Source organism: Photinus pyralis, unplaced genomic scaffold (genome assembly GCF_008802855.1).
Source record: "Photinus pyralis isolate 1611_PpyrPB1 unplaced genomic scaffold, Ppyr1.3 Ppyr1.4_LG9, whole genome shotgun sequence".
Classification (NCBI taxonomy): Eukaryota; Metazoa; Arthropoda; class Insecta; order Coleoptera; family Lampyridae; genus Photinus; species Photinus pyralis.
In genome coordinates, this window is record NW_022170878.1 from 14,517,425 (window position 1) to 14,536,709 (window position 19,285).

At 40.9% G+C, this 19,285-nt stretch overlaps 1 protein-coding gene across 1 annotated transcript; it reads left to right on the plus strand.

Moving 5' to 3' along the window:
- Positions 1 to 206: 206 nt before the first annotated feature.
- LOC116180004 (alpha-catulin) lies at positions 207 to 13,067 on the plus strand. Its single transcript, XM_031499825.1, has 11 exons — positions 207 to 212; positions 653 to 830; positions 4,184 to 4,344; positions 4,398 to 4,607; positions 4,658 to 5,062; positions 5,114 to 5,641; positions 9,331 to 9,483; positions 9,527 to 9,703; positions 9,751 to 9,957; positions 10,248 to 10,298; positions 10,400 to 13,067. The coding sequence occupies exons 1-11, from the start codon at positions 207 to 209 to the stop codon at positions 10,532 to 10,534; spliced, it is 2,211 nt and encodes a 736-aa protein (XP_031355685.1). The 3' UTR covers positions 10,535 to 13,067.
- Positions 13,068 to 19,285: the final 6,218 nt, after the last annotated feature.

The following is a 19,285-nucleotide window of genomic DNA, read 5'->3' on the forward strand; positions in this document are numbered from 1 at the left end:
ATAAGAAGCCTATTATCTCGAAAGAAGATTAATTTCGGCGGATTTGACTTTGAAATGAAAAAGAAAAAAGTCTTGGTATCAGAATCAGCCTATTTAAATATCTTGAAGTGAGCTGATTCGGGATTCTAATTTAAAATACGAATAAATTTGTCATTCGTGAACTTAATTCCGAATTTGCCCAGGTGACGTTTCTACGTTTATAATAAATGGCCGTAAGCTGTCAGCGAGATTAATTATTATAGATTGATGTTTATTTATATAGACAATTAATCATCGCTGTGTGTTTTCGACAGGCCCCACTTTTGAATTAAGCAGCATTAACGAATGGAAAAATTGTTGTTAATCCGTATGAATTGATCAGGTCTAAATATTCTACTTCGACCGTATCAACCTGTACGAAGTTGTCGATTCTTCGGCCGACTTTTTTATCTACAATTTCAGCCAGACTGCGCACTTAACATTACTAAACTTAGAGAACAAGTGCCACTTTTAAAAGTTCCAACTTCATTTATCTTAATTAAACTTTGCCCGTTCTTTACACGTTTTAATCGTCGTTTCAATCGCACTCGAAAAGCCTTTCGGTTAAATTTAACGCAAACCTCGTTCACTCGATAACACGATCGCCGCTAATTGCGTCTGCTCTTGCTTGCAGATTTCTTCACTGGTCGAACAGCATGGAAGCGCCTTACGATCGTCGGCCGTCGCACGCGTCGGACAGGCCGTCAACATGGCCATCGAGCGTTTCGTCACCGTCGGCGAGACCATCGCCGACGATTATTCGGAGGTGCGACAGGGAATGTACGAGGCATGTAAAGAGGCCCGACAAGCAGGTTCGTTCCCATTTCTTATTTCGCTCCGCTGGCAGTTTTACGAGTTTAATTTCGAGAAGTGGCTGTGATAAAGATAATGTAAGAGTACAATAAGACACCCGTAGTTCACTTTTATGAGAAGGAAGAAAGCCATTTCCCTCAAATTTTTTAGAGGGGTCGAAAGGTTCATTGTTAACCGTTATCGTAAAGTAGCCCTAACTTTTGCAGTGTTTCAAATTAAGTTACACCGTTCTTTTTTAAAAATAAAATTAGGTTCATCATAAATCACTTCCGTACCCCATACACACCCCATTGTGTGTTTTTAACGACCTCTAACCCTTATTTTTTATGACGTGACACATATCAATCGTTCAGGATTTATTGATCCGAAGTTATTGGTCACCCATTTGCTGAGGGCAATACAAGTCGAGGAATGTTTATACAGGGTGTTCCTAAATATGATATACCGGGAGAATTCTGTGGGTTAGTTTATGACTATAAGTTCATATAAACCCGCAAACGCTTCCTTATTGATCTACAGGGTGTTATAATTTCATAGTTTCGTTATATCTCCCAGGGTATATCACCCAGGCTTTGAACTTGGCTTCTTGGGAGTCCTTAACCGCTCAAACTTCTCCTCCTTCCTATGCTCCCTCGCCTTTTTCGCAAGCCACATCTATTTCCCTGATTTTTTCTTCTCTCTGCATTTTTTGAGTTTTTTCCCTGTGGAAACTATGGATCCCAAGCACATTTTTGAAACTAGCGACGTTTCTGAGGTCTGCCCGGTACTTCTCCTCGCTTTCCCCCGGATCTTCTTAAACTTCATCTTCTTCAAACTAGCAGAATTCTCCAGTTTCAGCGACATCTTTAGAAACAGGCCGTAAGGCCATGGTTTCGTGCCTTTTTTACCAACGAGGCTTGCAAAACAGTTTTGAGCCCTTAACTCTCGACGAAAAACTCGCCTCAGAGCCTCTTCCAATTTTCTTGAAGGTCTCCTCAAAATCTCCTCAAATTCTCTTTAAATCCTCGAACCTCTCTTTATAATCTCTTCATAGACTCTTCAAAATCTCTTCAACATATTTTCAAAAGCTCTTTAAAACCCTTCAGAGTCCCTTCAAAGTCTCTTAATAGTCTCCAAGTCCTTTTCAAAGTCTCTTCACAGTCTCTCATAGTTCCTTCAAATTTTCTTAAAGGTCTCTTGAATATCTCTACAAAACCTCTTCAAAATTTCTTCAAAATCTCTACAAAATCTTTTCAAAATCTCTTCAAAATGTCTTCAAAATCTCTTCAAAATTTCTTCAAAGTCTCTTCACAGTCTCCCATAGTTTTTTTAAAGTCTTTTTAAAGTCTCTTCAAGGTTTCTTTCAAATCTCTTCAAAATCCCCTCAAAAAGTCGCTTCAGAGCCTCTTAAAATTTTCTTGAAGGTCTCCTCCTCAAAATCTCTTGAAAATCTCTTGAAAATCTCTTTAAAGTCTCTTCAAAATCTCTTCAATCTCTTCAAAGTCTCTTCACAGTTTCCCATAGTTTTTTTTAAGTCTTTTTAAAGTCTCTTCAAGGTTTCTTTCAAGTCTCTTCAAAATCTCCTCAAAAAGTCGCTTCAGAGCCTCTCAAATTTTCTTAAAGGTCTCTTGAAAATCTCTACAAAACCTCTTCAAAATTTTTTCAAAATCTTTTCAAAATTTCTTCAAAATCTCTTCAAAATCTCTTCAAAGTCTCTTCACAGTCTCCCATAGTTTCTTTTAAGTCTTTTTAAAGTCTCTTCAAGGTTTCTTTCAAATCTCTTCAAAATCCCCTCAAAAAGTCGCTTCAGAGCCTCTTCAAATTTTCTTGAAGGTCTCCAAAAAATCTCTTGAAAATCTCTTGAAAATCTCTTCAAAATATCTTCAAAGTCTCTTCAAAATCTCTTCAAAGTCTCTTCAAAGTCTCGTCAAAGTATTTTCAAAGTCTCTTCAGTCTCTGATAGTTTCTTTAAAATTTCTTCAAGGTATCTTTCAAGTCTGTTCAAAATCCCCTCAAAAAGTCGCTTCAGAGCCTCTTCAAATTTTCTTGAAGGTCTCCTCCTCAAAATCTCTTCAAAATCTCTTCAAATCTTCAAAATTCCCTCAAAATCTCTTCAGTTCCTTCAAATGTTCTTGAAGGTCTCCAAAAAATCTCTTCAAAATCCCTCCAAAGTCCTTTAAAATCGCTTCAAGAGCCCTTCAAGATCTCCTCAGGAGCACTTAAAGATCTCTTCAAGATCTCTTCAAAATTTCTTCAAAATCTCTTCAAAATCTTTTCAAAATCTTTTTTTATAATCTTTGTACCCTGAAAGAGAGTATTAAGCTTCAACCCCACAAGGCTTTATCTGTTCCCTGTGTCCAGGTATGCACCTCCCTTGGTGTTCTCGATTTCCACTTTCAGTATGGGGCATTGACGTCTCCGTGGGAGCCTCTTGCGACAGTCTTCTTTAACGTGGCCCGGCATACGGCAGTAGGCGCACCTGGAGCGTTTTCCGTCGGGTGTGGTGCATTCTTCCACCCTGTACGGGCGCTAAGGAAGCCCCGATGGCCTGGAGTCATAACTCCGACACGGTTGGTTCTGGGGAACACGACATTCCTCCTGTGAAACGGCAATAGGGTCCCAAGTTGAGAGGTCATTGGTTGGACGCGAGCACTCCTCCATTTTCCGGATCGGTCATTGAACTTTGATAACCTTGAAAATTAAATGACACCAGAACAATGGGACCATTGACCTTGAAAGTGAAGTAAGATACGACAAAAATTAGGTCATTGAACGTGGATGACCTTGGATGACATTAAAAATGGGACCATTAACCTTAGAAGTAAAACGTGGCAACATTGAAATATGACACCACCAAAAAAAGGGTAATTGACTTGTGAAAATGGACTATTAAACCGCAAAAATTTGAGGTCATTGAACTTTGATAACCTTGAAAATTAAATATAATACAAAAATGGGTCCGCAGACCTTTGATGACCTTGAAAACGAATACCCTTGCACCTTGACCTACTTTCCAAGGCAACAGTCCCATGGAAGATGACCTTTGAACTTCACCGTGCCCTACTTTCCAATGTTACCGGCAGGTGGCACCTTGAACTGGCCCAGACTCGCCCTTGTATATGTACTAACAATAAGACCTTTGGAGGTGTTTACCGTCATTTTTAGTAGAAATGTATGTCCGATTGAAAATCAAGGTCAAACGTAGACGTGGGTTTGAAACTCTGCTAAAATCAGTGTCACTGAAAGGTCAAACGTAGATGTGGGTTCTCCGTAACCATGCGAGTGTAAATTCGATACGTTCCCCATTTGATATAAATACCGTTACAGTACCCCCTTCAAGTCACAGGTATTGAATTTTAATTTTTGTTTACAGGTGGCGCAATTGAAAGGATATGCGAGGAAGCGGAAGAAGAAATCATGACCGATCGAACGGTGCTAGTGAAAGCTGCCAGATGCCTTCTCGGATCTGTGACTAGAGTTCTTCTATTAGCAGATATCGTAGTTGTTAAGCAATTACTGTTAGCAAAAGACAAGGTGGGCGTCCGACTGTTTCGGGAGGGGCGTTACTAACGGCGCCGATTTTTCAGGTGCAACGTAGCTTAGGTCGTCTAGAATCGGTAAATAACTTTACGGAGTTCGTGAAGGCGTTCAGTCAGTTCGGCGCCGAAATGGTCGAACTGGCGCATCTGACCGGAGATAGGCAGAACGATCTCAAGGACGAACGGCGGAGGGCGCAGATGGCGGCCGCGAGGCAGGTGCTGGAACGGTCGACGATGATGCTTCTCACCTCCAGTAAGGTAAGTGCGCCCCAGCTTCCGATTCTGAACGTTAACCTGCCCGATTGCAGACTTGCCTCAGACATCCGGACAGTACGACCGCCAGAGAGAACCGGGATACGGTGTTTTGTCAGATGCGGCGAGCTATGGACTTGATTCACTACGTCGTTAAGGACGGCGTTTTGAATTCGGTAGAGCCTTGCTCACAATCAATACAGGGTGAAGATGTCGAAGTAGAACGGAGCACGGTTTATTCTTGTATGCGACGTTTACAGAACGTGTTAGAGCTTTGCAGAGTTAGTTTAGATCCCTCTTACCAAGATACTCTTCCGGCGGCTCTAGACGCCGTCTTGGAACGTACACAAGACTTTACAGACAGTGCCTATACAAGCCACGAACACCGCCAAGCCATTTTGGACGGCATCGACAGAGTGAAGGACGAAGTGGATCACGTTCTCGGTTTATACGCGAACCTGGTGAGCGTCGGCGCACAAACGTTCGGCGCAGCACTAAGCATTTTGTTGCAGATGGCAATAGATGGCGCGACGAGCTGTCCCGAGCTCGACTCTTGCGTATCATCCGCTTTAACCGCCGCAAAAGATTTATCGAGAGAACTTGCTCAAACCGCCTTGCAACAAGCTCAAGAGCTCAGCACATCGACTAAGCAAAGTCAGGAGCTTGTCGGAACTATACGGCAGCACGCTCTTATCCCAGAACTGGATCGTTTACACCACACCTCGGGGGCCTTTCACGATTCCATAGATCACATTTTGGAAGTTTGTAAATTGCTGAGACACGTAGCCGTCTCCGAAACGTTACAAGTATCCGCAAGATTCACCGAAATTAATTTAAGAGTATACGGACCACAGGTTATCACAGCGGCCAAGTCGTTGGCCGCGCATCCTGGTAGTAAAATTGCTCAAGAAAATCTAGAAGTGTTCGCCGACATGTATCAGTGGCTGGTTTCCGATGTCACGTCGGTCGTTAAGGAGGTCATCGAAGCGAGCCAGGCGCGACCCGAGAAGCAAGTTTACATGTCTTTGCCGAGACCGGGGGTGAGTTGCTGAAGTTCACCTCACCTCGCCCCGCCCCTTTTTTTAAGAATTTCAAAAATTCCCATTTTAGTGCAAGGTTCCTTAAATTGTAACCTATAACGTTTGCATCATAAATAAAGCAGACGCATTTGGCAGTATTTATTGATTTACAGGTATAATTCAGGTAACCTATCGATTTTGATGGGATGTTCAAAAGTGGTGTTTAAAAGCTTAATGTTTCTAAAATCCCTTTGGATCCCTCTTGGAAACACTCAAACATTCTTACATGGCATGATCCTTACAGGTTTTTAAGTACTCTCTAAGGCCCTTGCTCCTAATCGTTCCTAAAACCCTGTGAGGTTATTAAAAGGGCCAAATAACCAGAGAAGCACCTGAAACCACGGCTCATATAAGAGGCATGACGATTTCTAGAGGCAACGTCCAGTGAAAAAGTTCAAAGGGCTGTAACTTTTGATCTTTTGGTCCAATCTTGGAACTGTTATAGATTCTACGGGTCAAACTCTATAAGAAAATGTTTTTTTCCCGGTCGATCTCAGACAATTTTTCTTTCCGGCCTCAAAAGAAGGCAGTGTATTACCTTCCTTTTTACCAAAAATCGACTGCTTCAAAATTTCTCGGGAAAACACTTTTTCTCACTAATTTTGGTGCGTAGAATCCAAAACGATTCGTACTTTTTAGATCAGGCCCCTCAATCAAAAGTTATGGACTAATTACAAATTTCGACAAAAAGTTCAAAGGGCTGTAACTTTTGATCTAGTAGTCCAATCTTGGAACTGTTTGAAATTATGGATTCTACGGGCCAAACTCTATAAGAAAATGTTTTTTCCCGGCCGATCTCAGACAATTTTTCTTTCCGGCCTCAAAAAAAGGCAGTGTATTACCTTCCTTTTTACCAAAAATCGACTGCTCCAAAATTTCTCGGGAAAACACTTTTTCTCACTAATTTTGGTGCGTAGAATCCAAAACGATTCGTACTTTTTCGATCAGGCCCCTCAATCAAAAGTTATGGACTAATTACAAATTTCGACAAAAAGTTCAAAGGGCTGTAACTTTTGATCTAGTAGTCCAATCTTGGAACTGTTTGAAATTATGGATTCTACGGGCCAAACTCTATAAGAAAATGTTTTTTCCCGGTCGATCTCAGACAATTTTTTTTCTCCGGCCTCAAAAAAAGGCAGTGTATTACCTTCCTTTTTACCAAAAATTGACTGCTTCAAAATTTCTCGGGAAAACACTTTTTCTCACTAATTTTGGTGCGTAGAATCCAAAACGATTCGTACTTTTTCGATCAGGCCCCTCAATCAAAAGTTATGGACTAATTACAAATTTCGACAAAAAGTTCAAAGGGCTGTAACTTTTGATCTAGTAGTCCAATCTTGGAACTGTTTGAAATTATGGATTCTACGGGCCAAACTCTATAAGAAAATGTTTTTTCCCGGTCGATCTCAGACAATTTTTCTTTCCGGCCTCAAAAAAAGGCAGTGTATTACCTTCCTTTTTACCAAAAATCGACTGCTTCAAAATTTCTCGGGAAAACACTTTTTCTCATTAATTTTGGTGCGTAGAATCCAAAACGATTCGTACTTTTTCGATCAGGCCCCTCAATCAAAAGTTATGGACTAATTACAAATTTCGACAAAAAGTTCAAAGGGCTGTAACTTTTGATCTAGCAGTCCAATCTTGGAACTGTTTGAAATTATGGATTCTACGGGCCAAACTCTATAAGAAAATGTTTTTTCCCGGCCGATCTCAGACAATTTTTCTTTCCGGCCTCAAAAAAAGGCAGTGTATTACCTTCCTTTTTACCAAAAATCGACTGCTCCAAAATTTCTCGGGAAAACACTTTTTCTCACTAATTTTGGTGCGTAGAATCCAAAACGATTCGTTCTTTTTCGATCAGGCCCCTCAATCAAAAGTTATGGACTAATTACAAATTTCGACAAAAAGTTCAAAGGGCTGTAACTTTTGATCTAGTAGTCCAATCTTGAAACTGTTTGAAATTATGGATTCTACGAGCCAAACTCTATAAGAAAATGTTTTTTCCCGGTCGATCTCAGACAATTTTTCTTTCCGGCCTCAAAAAAAGACAGTGTATTACCTTCCTTTTTTTAAATCGACTTCTCCAAAATTTCTCGGGAAAACACTTTTTCTCAATAATTTTGGTGCGTAGAATCCAAAACGATTCGTACTTTTTCGATCAGGCTCCTCAATCAAAGGTTATGGACTAATTAAAATTTCGAAAAAGTTCAAAGGGCTGTAACTTTTGATCTAGTAGTCCAATCTTGAAACTGTTTGAAATTATGGATTCTACGAGCCAAACTCTATAAGAAAATGTTTTTTTCCCGGTCGATCTCAGACAATTTTTCTTTCCGGCCTCAAAAAAAGGCAGTGTATTACCTTCCTTTTTTACCAAAAATCGACTGCTCCAAAATTTCTCGGAAAAACACTTTTTTTCACTAATTTTGGTGCGTAGAATCCAAAACGATTCGTACTTTTTCGATCAGGCCCCTCAATCAAAAGTTATGGACTAATTACAAATTTCGACAAAAAGTTCAAAGGGCTGTAACTTTTGATCTAGTAGTCCAATCTTGAAACTGTTTGAAATTATGGATTCTACGAGCCAAACTCTATAAGAAAATGTTTTTTCCCGGTCGATCTCAGACAATTTTTCTTTCCGGCCTCAAAAAAAGACAGTGTATTACCTTCCTTTTTTTAAATCGACTTCTCCAAAATTTCTCGGGAAAACACTTTTTCTCAATAATTTTGGTGCGTAGAATCCAAAACGATTCGTACTTTTTCGATCAGGCTCCTCAATCAAAGGTTATGGACTAATTAAAATTTCGAAAAAGTTCAAAGGGCTGTAACTTTTGATCTAGTAGTCCAATCTTGAAACTGTTTGAAATTATGGATTCTACGAGCCAAACTCTATAAGAAAATGGCCTTGGTTCACTTAACTTCACTTCACGCTTTCAAAGAGCCTTCTAACTTGAGTGCTTTTGCCGTTTAAGAGCCTTTACAAGTCTTCAAGGACCGAGCCTTTAAAGGTTTTTGGAAATCTGTAAGTGTCGCGTACCTATACTTTTAAAAAGAGCCTTCGAAAGTCTCCCAGGGTCGTTTTCAGTTTTTAAAAACTCAGTGTCCGCAAGTTTTGTTGATCTTTAATAAGCCATGCCAAGGTTCAGAGTTTTTACGAATCTGTGAGATGCGTCAAAGGTTTACATGTGGCTCAAGGGTTTCCTTTGGGAGACTCTTGGCTCTTGGGTGGTCTAAAAACTTAATAGTCTTAAGAGACTAGTCTTTTGCATGTCCGTGGCGTTTTCGCGGTTAGATTAAACGAACGTAGACAATCCTTCCGAGACATGCGTACTAAACACTACCTACCCGGCGACCCAAACCGCCCACAACGACTCTCCACCTTTTGGGTCAGATTTTATTGGCTTTGTATGTCACTTTATGGTTTCCGATAAGTGGGAAATCGGATGTGGTGGGGTATACCCACATCTTTTTCGTCGACTGAGTCTACTACGAACATATAAATAAATGACAGTACTCAGCACCGATTGGCTTCGGAAACTCAAACTGGTATTGGGGGTTGAAATGACCTGCGGTTTACAGGCTCGAGTCCTTACGGACAGCTGCAGTAAACTTTTTCTCAGCCGACTAGGCTGATCGCGATCATGTTTTCACAGAAACACGGCACGACATCGAAGCCACTAAAATCCGTTCGATTGGACGTCGACGAGCAGGAGAAGATCGCGAAGTCCGGGCTGGAAATGAAGCTGATCAGTAGCGAGATGGACGCCGAAACGGAAAAGTGGCAGGAGAGCAGCACGCAAATGGAGGTAAAGACGACTGTTTAACGACACTCTTTGATCTAAGCCGTAGGAAAATAACGACATCGTTAAGAGAGCTAAGAACATGTCGTCGATGGCGTTCTCCATGTATCAGTTCACGAAGGGCGAGGGCTCCCTGAAGACCACCCAGGATCTGTTCACGCAGGCGGAGTACTTTGCGGAGGAGGCGAACAGGCTGTACAAGGTGATCAGGCAGTTCAGCTACCAGGTGAGTGGTACTCGGGGTGCCTAGCCCAGTTAAAGCGTCGCTTTCAGGTACCTGGGGGCGCTAACAAGAAGGAGCTGCTGGAGAGTCTGGACAAGGTGCCGACGTTCGTACAGAGACTCCAGTTCACCGTCAAGGACCATACGGTGGGGAAGGCGGCGACGTTTACCAAAGTGGATAATGTGATACAAGAGACGAAGAATCTTATGAACGTCATATCAAAAGTCGTTACGACATGTTTCGAGTGTGCTACTAAGGTGAGGCTTTGCGAGTCCCTTCAAATCGTCATTCGATATCTATCTCAGTTAATGCATGTTGTTGTGATTAGTACCGTGTCTCGATGCCTCAGAGGGTGAAGTTTCCGTGCGTGTCGCTGGATGGTAGGCACTTGCCGTTACAACTAAGTCCACAGGCTTTGAATAGGCTATGTGTTTTTGGAGAATATGCGACGTTGCCTCGATAGCGTATGATTCGTTGTAGGTTTCTTTTAACCAGTCCTTGCGTTTCACTAGCCAATTAATAACAATGTGTTTGTGTTTTGTTGTAGTACTGTATACCGATCCCGGGTTCGGAGCTTTTTGTTCCTCCTCCTGACAAGGCACGAAGTATTTCAAACTAATACTTTCGCTTTCTTAGCTGCTAACCGCCTACCTGTCTCTCGGTCGTTAATTGCGTTTTGATAGTCTGCCTGTTTTTCAGTATAAGCTGGAGTTTCGTGGTGCGAACGGCGTGTCCGGCCGTGGGTCCGGTGGCGAGGGACGTTCGTCTTCCGGCGTCGGTGGAAGCGGCGATAACAAGGGAGTAGGTGCCACAGGATCGGATCAGAGTTTATGACAGTTGGGGATGTCCAGACGCAACAAGGGAGACTCGAGACGTACTCGGGTCTCATTCCTGTTGTTCTAGGACATCTTCGGCTGCGTTGTTATATATTGTTATAAGCGGTATATTGTTCCCATTTTGTTGCTATGATATCAAAAACGTTTGTAGTATTTATTTTGTAATCAAAGGTATATCGATTAGTTGCTCTCAGGAAGACCTTCATAAGGTCTTTTCGGTGCACTGCTTAGGTAGTTGCTCAACGTCTTTAGTGCCGAATGTTTATTGTCGAATGTACGTTGTTCGTACCAAACTTAGACGTTGTAATGCAAATGAAAGAATTATGGCTGAAAACTAGAGAGATCAGTGCAACATCATTTACGTCAAACAGATTTTAGTGCTTTTTACTGCAATCCAAGAAATCTGTGTTCTCCTAAAGTTGCATCAATTCCCATAGAAATTATCTGGATTCAGGATTACCCTAGGTCGAAGCATGCAGTAGTGGTATATGAAGTTCCTTACTAGATTTATCCGGTTTTAACTTTTTCGGGCATAGCGTAAATTCTGCAGTTCAAAATTTCTCAACGTATGCTCGGTTTGAAACACGTAATGCCGGTGAATATTTTAACTTCGCGCGAATATGACTTTTTTTTAATTTTTAGTTGGACGAAATTAATTTGTCGTCGCTCAAGTCATATGCCGCTCTCCTGAAAATGCACCGGTCTGCACGCGTTTCATTTTCAATGTCAACAAAGGCCTATTTTTTGTAAGGTCATCACAAGGTCAATTATCTTAATGTTATATGCTAATAATGTGTCCTTGAGCAAACCTCTAGTCTAGAAAATGATCATTTGAGAGAAAACTAAATTGACCTTTGCACGTGAAAGGATTAACGTGAACGCGACTCAAGGTTAACAAGGGCTAATGAGACCAGTCCAGTTCCGTGGTGTTATATTTCATTTTCAAAGGTCAATGGCCCCATTTTTGTAGTGTCATACTTCATTTTTAATGTCATCAAAGGTCAATGCTCGTAAGGTTATATGCTAATAATGTGTTCTTGAACGAACCTCTGGTCTAGAAAATGATCATTTGAAAAATAACCTGTACTTTGTACCCCAACTACTTTCCACTAGAGGATAGCGACCTTAACCTTCACCTCCACAAATTTTCCAGCGGGTAAGCAATCTCTGAGCCTTATTTCCAAGGTCACACAGTTATTACATAATTCGGCGCTATTGTTCGCATTTATCGTAATAGTTTCCCATTCGCGCAAATTAAACTGTATTTAAGGTCATGCAACTTGACTTCACACTTAGAACTTCACGCGTTTGTTCGTATTTACGGCGATGATTTCCGAGCGGAAGATATCCCTTTCAAATAAAGGTCGCAATTTTCTTCTTGTTTGATTTAAACATCAATAGAAGACCTATTTTCGTTCTGAATCAGAAAGTGACTTCACACCAATCAGAGACGAGCACGCCCTCTATGCTCCCCCTGTGCCGTCACAGCCAATGAGCGGCGTGATCCACTATTTTGTCGGGCACCATCTTGGATCGGTCGCCATTTTATTAGTCACTAAACCCGCCATTTTGTTAGGCGTCATTTTGGATCGGTCCCTATTTTATTAGTTACCAAATCCTCCATTTCGTTGGTCGTCGTCTTGAATCGACCGCCATTTTATTAGTCACCAAATCCGCCATGTTGTGGGGTGCCATCTTGGATCCGCCCGCCATTTTAGTAGTCACTAAATCCGCCATTCTTCTGCAGTCCGCCTGTCTCGTGCCATCCGCCATCTTGGATGTTAATTTGGACTCAAATTCCGGCCTCAAAAGAAGGCAGTGTACCTTCCTTTTTACCAAAAATCGACTGCTTCAACATTTCTCGGGAAAACACTTTTTCTCTCTAATTTTCACGCGTTTGTTCGTATTTACGGCGATGATTTCCGAGTCGGAAAATATCCTTTTCAAATAAAGGTCGCAATTCTCTTCTTGTTTGATTTAAACATCACTAGAAGACCTATTTTCGTTCTGAATCAGAAAGTGACGTCACACCAATCAGAGACGAGCACGCCCTCTATGCTCCCCCTGTGCCGTCACAGCCAATGAGCGGCGTGATCCACTATTTTGTCGGGCACCATCTTGGATCGGTCGCCATTTTATTAGTCACTAAACCCGCCATTTTGTTAGGCGTCATCTTGGATCGGTCCCTATTTTATTAGTCACTAAATCCTCCATTTTGTTGGTCGTCGTCTATGAATCGACCGCCATTTTATTAGTCACTAAATCCGCCATGTTGTGGGGTGCTATCTTGAATCCGCCCGCCATTTTAGTAGTCACTAAATCCGCCATTCTTCTGCAGTCCGCCTGTCTCGTGCCATCCGCCATCTTGGATGTTAATTTCTACTCAAATTCCGGCCTCAAAAGAAGGCTTCCTTTTTACCAAATATCGACTGCTTCAAAATTTCTCGGGAAAACACTTTTTCTCACTAATTTTGGTGCGTAGAATCCAAAACGATTCGTACTTTTTCGATCAGGCCCCTCAATCAAAAGTTATGGACTAATTACAAATTTCGACAAAAAGTTCAAAGGGCTGTAACTTTTGATCTAGTAGTCCACTCTTGGAACTGTTTGAAATTATGGATTCTACGGGCCAAACTCTATAAGAAAATGTTTTTTCCCGGTCGATCCCAGACAATTTTTCTTTCCGGCCTCAAAAGAAGGCAGTGTATTACCTTCCTTTTTACCAAAAATCGACTGCTTCAAAATTTCTCGGGAAAACACTTTTTCTCTCTAATTTTCACGCGTTTGTTCGTATTTACGGCGATGATTTCCGAGCGGAAAATATCCCTTTCAAATAAAGGTCGCAATTCTCTTCTTGTTTGATTTAAACATCAATAGAAGACCTATTTTCGTTCTGAATCAGAAAGTGACGTCACACCAATCCGAGACGAGCACGCCCTCTATGCTCCCCCTGTGCCGTCACAGCCAATGAGCGGCGTGATCCACTATTTTGTCGGGCACCATCTTGGATCGGTCGCCATTTTGTTAGTCACTAAACCCGCCATTTTCTTAGGTGTCATTTTGAATCGGTCCCCATTTTATTATTTACTAAATCCTCCATTTTGTTGGTCGTCGTCTATGAATCGACCGCCATTTTATTAGTCACTAAAGCCGCCATTTTTCTGCAGTCCGCCTGTCTCGTGCGATCCGCGATCTTGGATGTTAATTTGGACCCGTCATCTTGGATCCGCGTCATCGGTCACGTGATCACTATAGAATTTTTTTTATTTCGCGTTGGGAATCGAACCCCCGATATCTGAAATGAAAAGCTAGCCCGTAACCAATTGAGCTACGCAGGCTTTGAGAGGTTCATTCAATTCTAACCTATAATTCAATCTCTGGGAAATGCAAAGGGGCTCCCAGTGTCCTAACCTATGATGCTGAATTATTGGTCAAGGGGAAGGGCATAAGTGGCGTGCTCGTCACTGATTCGCTGTGACGTCACAAGCTCGTCTCTGACTGTGACTGTGACGTCACTTCCTGATCCAGAACGAACATAGGTCTTCTACTAGCATGCTTTGCTACTGGCAACCTACGCAACTTCTCTGAAAATAATATTTACAGGTGGTCCGCGGTTTCGCACTAATTTCTTCGTTGTTCACGACGCGAATTGCCCCGCGGCTTATCTGAATTGCTCTCACAGCAATCTTTATTTTTTAACTCGCACCCAATCAGGGCCGTACAACCTTCTCCACCAACAAAGACTAATTTTTCCGTCCAATCAGTAACCTTGACACCAATAACTCACCTCCCCGTAGAGAAAAATCTCTCTGAATCTACAAAATCCACACTACGTAGCAAGCTTGATAACAACTAATGTAAAAAGAACATAATCTAGCTAATCTCGTCATTTTCCACGGCTTCTCGGCGTTTCAAATCTTCACACGTATTTAGCTGGTCGCGCCCCCGTTCTCCCCCTCTCAATACACTTAACAAGTTGACCAAGGGACAAATATCAAAACCATACAAATACACACGACTACACTGAAATTAAAATGTGTCAAAGCTACTTGTCTAGTCCAAGGTCTCTCGCCACCTGGGGGTGACCTTGGAAATTAGGATTGTAGGACTTATGTTCTTTGTCCTTAAAAATGTAATTTGACATCGCAACCAATGACCTTGAGATTCTAATTTAGACACCGCATAAAAATGAGACCATTAACCTTGAAAATATAATTTGGCGCCCCAAAAATTGTTTAATTGACCTTGGATGAATGTATCATGGATGACTTTGAAAATGTAATTTTTGACACCGCTAAAAAAGGTTTCATTGCCATCGCGTGACCTTCAATGTAATTAGGCACCACATCAAAAAATGAGGTTTTTGGCACACAGAAAGGAATGGATTCATTTACCTTGAGTGACCTTGATATTGTAATTACACATGACAATGAGGTTATGGCCTTGGATCACCTTGGTAGTGTAATTTAAGACCGCAAAATTGACCTTGGATTGTCTTGAATCACCTCGAACCTGTAATTTGAAACCGAAAAAAGGGTCATTGACCTTGGAGGACAAGAATGTAATTCGCCAACACAACAGATGAGTTCATTACTTCTCTATGACCTTGAAAATGTAATTTGATACCACAAAAATGCTTTCATTGTCCTTGAAATTGTAATTTGACAACACAACAAATGGAACCATTGACCTTGGATGACATTGAAAATGTAATTTGACATCACTATTGAGATCATTGACCTTAGACGACATTGAACACTTAATTTGGTATCCTCGACCACAATTGAACTTGTAAATGTAATTTGACACCCCAAAAAATGACATTCGGTAACTATAGCTTGGCATTTGCGCAAGGTGGGTGCCCACACGAGTTTCACCATGATCAACCAACCAAATCTAAAACAATTGACGAATATGATGGAAACACTTATCCAGAGTTCGATTGAAAAACAAGGGGGGGGGGGTACTGTAACGGTAGTTAGTTTTAGGAATAGATTCGTTCTTTAAATTCCATGAACACAAAACCAAGAATTAAAAGAATCTAACGATACGAAACCTGGCCCGATTTTCCTTTGAGAGAGGAGACAGTAAATGGCGCGAATAGGATATCTTGGATGGCAGTGCACAATTTTGGGAGTTTTTAAATTTCGAAAGTTTTGTAATTTCATCTTGCAATTGAACATGATCTCATGGACTGCTTCCTACAGCCTTAACTTTGTTCAGAAGGCCGCTCAGACGGCTTTCTACGCGAATAGTTTTTCAAAGGTAGCCCTCAATCGCCACCTAGAACGTGCACTTGACAATATCGGCACATTTCGGTTTATAGCTTCCGCTCTCGTAAAATTAAGACAAAAAATTGAAAAGTGAGATGCATGTATTCTAAATGTATAAAAAACAAATCTTGTACCTATCTTCGGTGTACTAGAAATCAAAAGGAGAGACGCGACTGATGACGTCGACGAAGATCGCGAGGTTTCGCTCGTGCGTGCGAGTAACCCCAACGCACGAGGGAATGACGTCAAGGTATTGTTAAAAAAACAATCACATTTATACAATACAGGTTCTTGTAATCACACTGTAAGTTACCTACTTCCAATCATTTACTATAGGTACATAATATAGTTGTTAGCTTTATGGAGTATTTTTTCATAATTTTCTAACCTACCGTATGTAATTTCCAAAGAAAGTGATCTCTAGCGACTAGTCTTAATCGAATATCAAAAGAAATGTATTTATCCTGAATGTGACACGTGTACATGAGATTTTTGGTCGTGCTCTTCAATTTTCCGTTGTTGTATAGACTAAGCTTAGCACACATACTCCTGGTACTTTAATGAACGCTTTTATTGTTGTTTGTCTTGTGTCCCTTCAAATTACCCACATCTACAATCTGCTTCCGTGTTTGTATTTCAGCCACTGTCTTATTGTGTAAATGTACGTAAGTAGCGTTCAAAGTTTAAGCATCATTATCGTGCCTGTAACGTAAGTAATGATACGTTTGTTATGTAGATTTTTGCTAGCCGTATTAGACTAGTGCCCCCAAAACCGAAGAAAACTTTCGTTACTACAGGGAATGTTACCCAAGCCCCATAGAGTTATCACACCAACAGGCTGTACTGAAACAAAAAAAAAGTATAAATGACTATTTTATTATAATAAAAATGTTGTAGTTAAATGTTGTGAAGGATCTTTATAATCAAAAAGTTATGATTTTGTACATTATTATCGTTTGTTACAAGGCGTGTAGTTAAATTTGATATTTTCTTAAATATTATTCGAGGCCAAACAAGTGATTCGTATTTAAAAATAGCATAAGAAACCCAACATATTTTCATGAACCAATAGTAGTAGTTTTTGTACTTCTTATATAATGAAATTGTTAAAGAAAACCTCATGCAAAGTGTATTAAATTATGATAATTATTTGACGTTAGACTGTTAGATTATTAAAAAAAATATTAAGCGATTGCTCAATTATTTATATCACCTACCTACATTGAACAACCTTTATTAGGCCCAATTACAAACAAAAATTAAGTGCGATTTCTGAATATTTGTATATTACAACTTTGCTGTACCGATCCACGATATTATCATATAAAATGATCATGGTCCCTAGATCTAGTTTCGTTGCCATCAAAATAAAATTCAAGGCAGAGACGGAGTTCAAATGGTTTTCTATTATGGAAAAGTTTAAGAACCTCTGTATCTGTGGGGTTAATCTCTGAAGTGCGTTAGATTTAATTTATTACGATTACTAATTTCTTTGTCGATATTTAAATGGAGCTCGGAGAGAGTAAGTGAAGGAAAGGAATTAAATAGGATCGTTTTGAATATCGCTGATGAACCCGAACTCTTACAAGGGCACCGCTTTCAAAGAAATTAAAAGGTTTTTGTACGGTGGAACTCGGAGGGGTTAATCCTGCCAATGAGCGGTTGTTCCGTTCAGGTTGGAAGCGTGGGGAGCTCGAAGCGCATCACAGCCCCACTGTGCCTACCCCCTTTCTTATGCAACTCGGTTCAGAACCGGCTCCCCCCAATAAAGGATAAGACCCTGATGAGTCTAAGTTGCTTCACCCTCCACGGTTCCAGATATGATGTCCAGATGTCCCCAAGGAGCTGCTGTATGTTTCTGATCAAAGCGTCTCAGAGACAGACCACATGCCTCGCCAAAGAACCAGCACGTAGGTTCTCCTACAAGCCCAATGTTGTGCAGGAAATAGTTGACCATCCAGTACCCCGTAAGGACACCGGCGAGCTTGTTTATGTTCAGTTTTAAAAGGCCCAGATTTGCCAAGGGGCTGTGTTACAAAGGACCTGGACTGTCCAAGTCCGATTGCTTGTTGCCACTCGGTCTGGAATTGATCTTTGAGCTTTGGCTCTGATATCGGAGTGAGTAATTTCGAGGTTTGACTCGGGCCCGACGAAAACCCCACCAACTCCTATTCCTTAAATGGTTCACCGAGGACGTACTGTACTCGTCTATCATTTTTTTAAACGACACTGTGCTCACGATGTAAACCTAGCTCTCACAGAGATATTTTAACGCCTTACTTCGTCTTAAACATTTACAAAACTTCTATCAGGAGAATATAATATTCGAGGAGGTGATTGAAAGTTAGGTTCAAGTTTTAGTGAGGTTAGGTTAGAGTGGTAGTTAGGTTAGGTAAGAAATCTTGTATCAGGAGAAGATAATATGCGAGGAGATAAAGGTTAGGAAAAATTTTTAGTGAGGTTAGGTTAGGGTGATAGTTAGGTTAGCTCAAAAATCTTGTATCAGGAGAATATGATGTGCGAGGAAATTGAAGGTTAAGATAAAAAATTAATGAGGTTAGGTTAGGGTGATAGTTAGGTTAGGTCAAATTAGTTTGCCAAAATTTTAGACGCCTAAACCAATTTGACTTAACCTAACTGTCACCCTAACCTAACCTCACTAAAAAATTTTCCTCCTCGCACATTATATTCTCTTGATATACAACTTTTGTAAAGGTTTAAGGCTAAGTAAAGCGTTAAAATATTTCTGTGAGAGCAAGTTTACATCGTGAGCACAGTGTCGTTTAAAAAGGTGATGGATGCGCACGGTACGGCCACGGAGAACCATTTGAGGAGCCTTTCATCGACACCTAAGCTTTGGAATAATTACTTCGACGCGAGTAGTGTGCAAGGATGCGTGGGGGTGTGTGTCCACCAACTCCATTCTCAGCGTCCATGTACGCCTTATTCACCTCTTACACTCAAATACAGCATGTCCTGGAGTGTCTGTATGCCCGAGGTCCGCAAAGGTGTCGTCCCGTCGCTTTTTGATCTGTATGTCGATCGTGGCTAAATTTCAAAAGTTTTTTCGAAAAAAGTTACGTACGTGGCGACATCTCAACTACACTTATAATACTATAGGGCGAAAGTTAGTGTATCGATTACCAAGGAGATGGCGCACTTGAACCAATTGTATTAAAGTCACTAGATATAGAAAGTACCGCAATCATCCGCCATTTTTGGGCAAATTTGCTGCCAACTTAAAAAAATTGACAAATAAAATCTGAATAGCTGTCATTTTTTATAACCTAACTTCATAGTACTGTCATGTTTTATAAAAATATATACAGATATCTCCAAACAGGTGGAACAATCCCTAACATTAAAGTTACTAGAATCTGGTAACTTCCGCCATTTTTGGGCAAAAATCATGCGTTCTCTCTCTAACACACGAGCCCAATGGATTGCGGTACTTTCTATATTTAGTGACTTTAGGC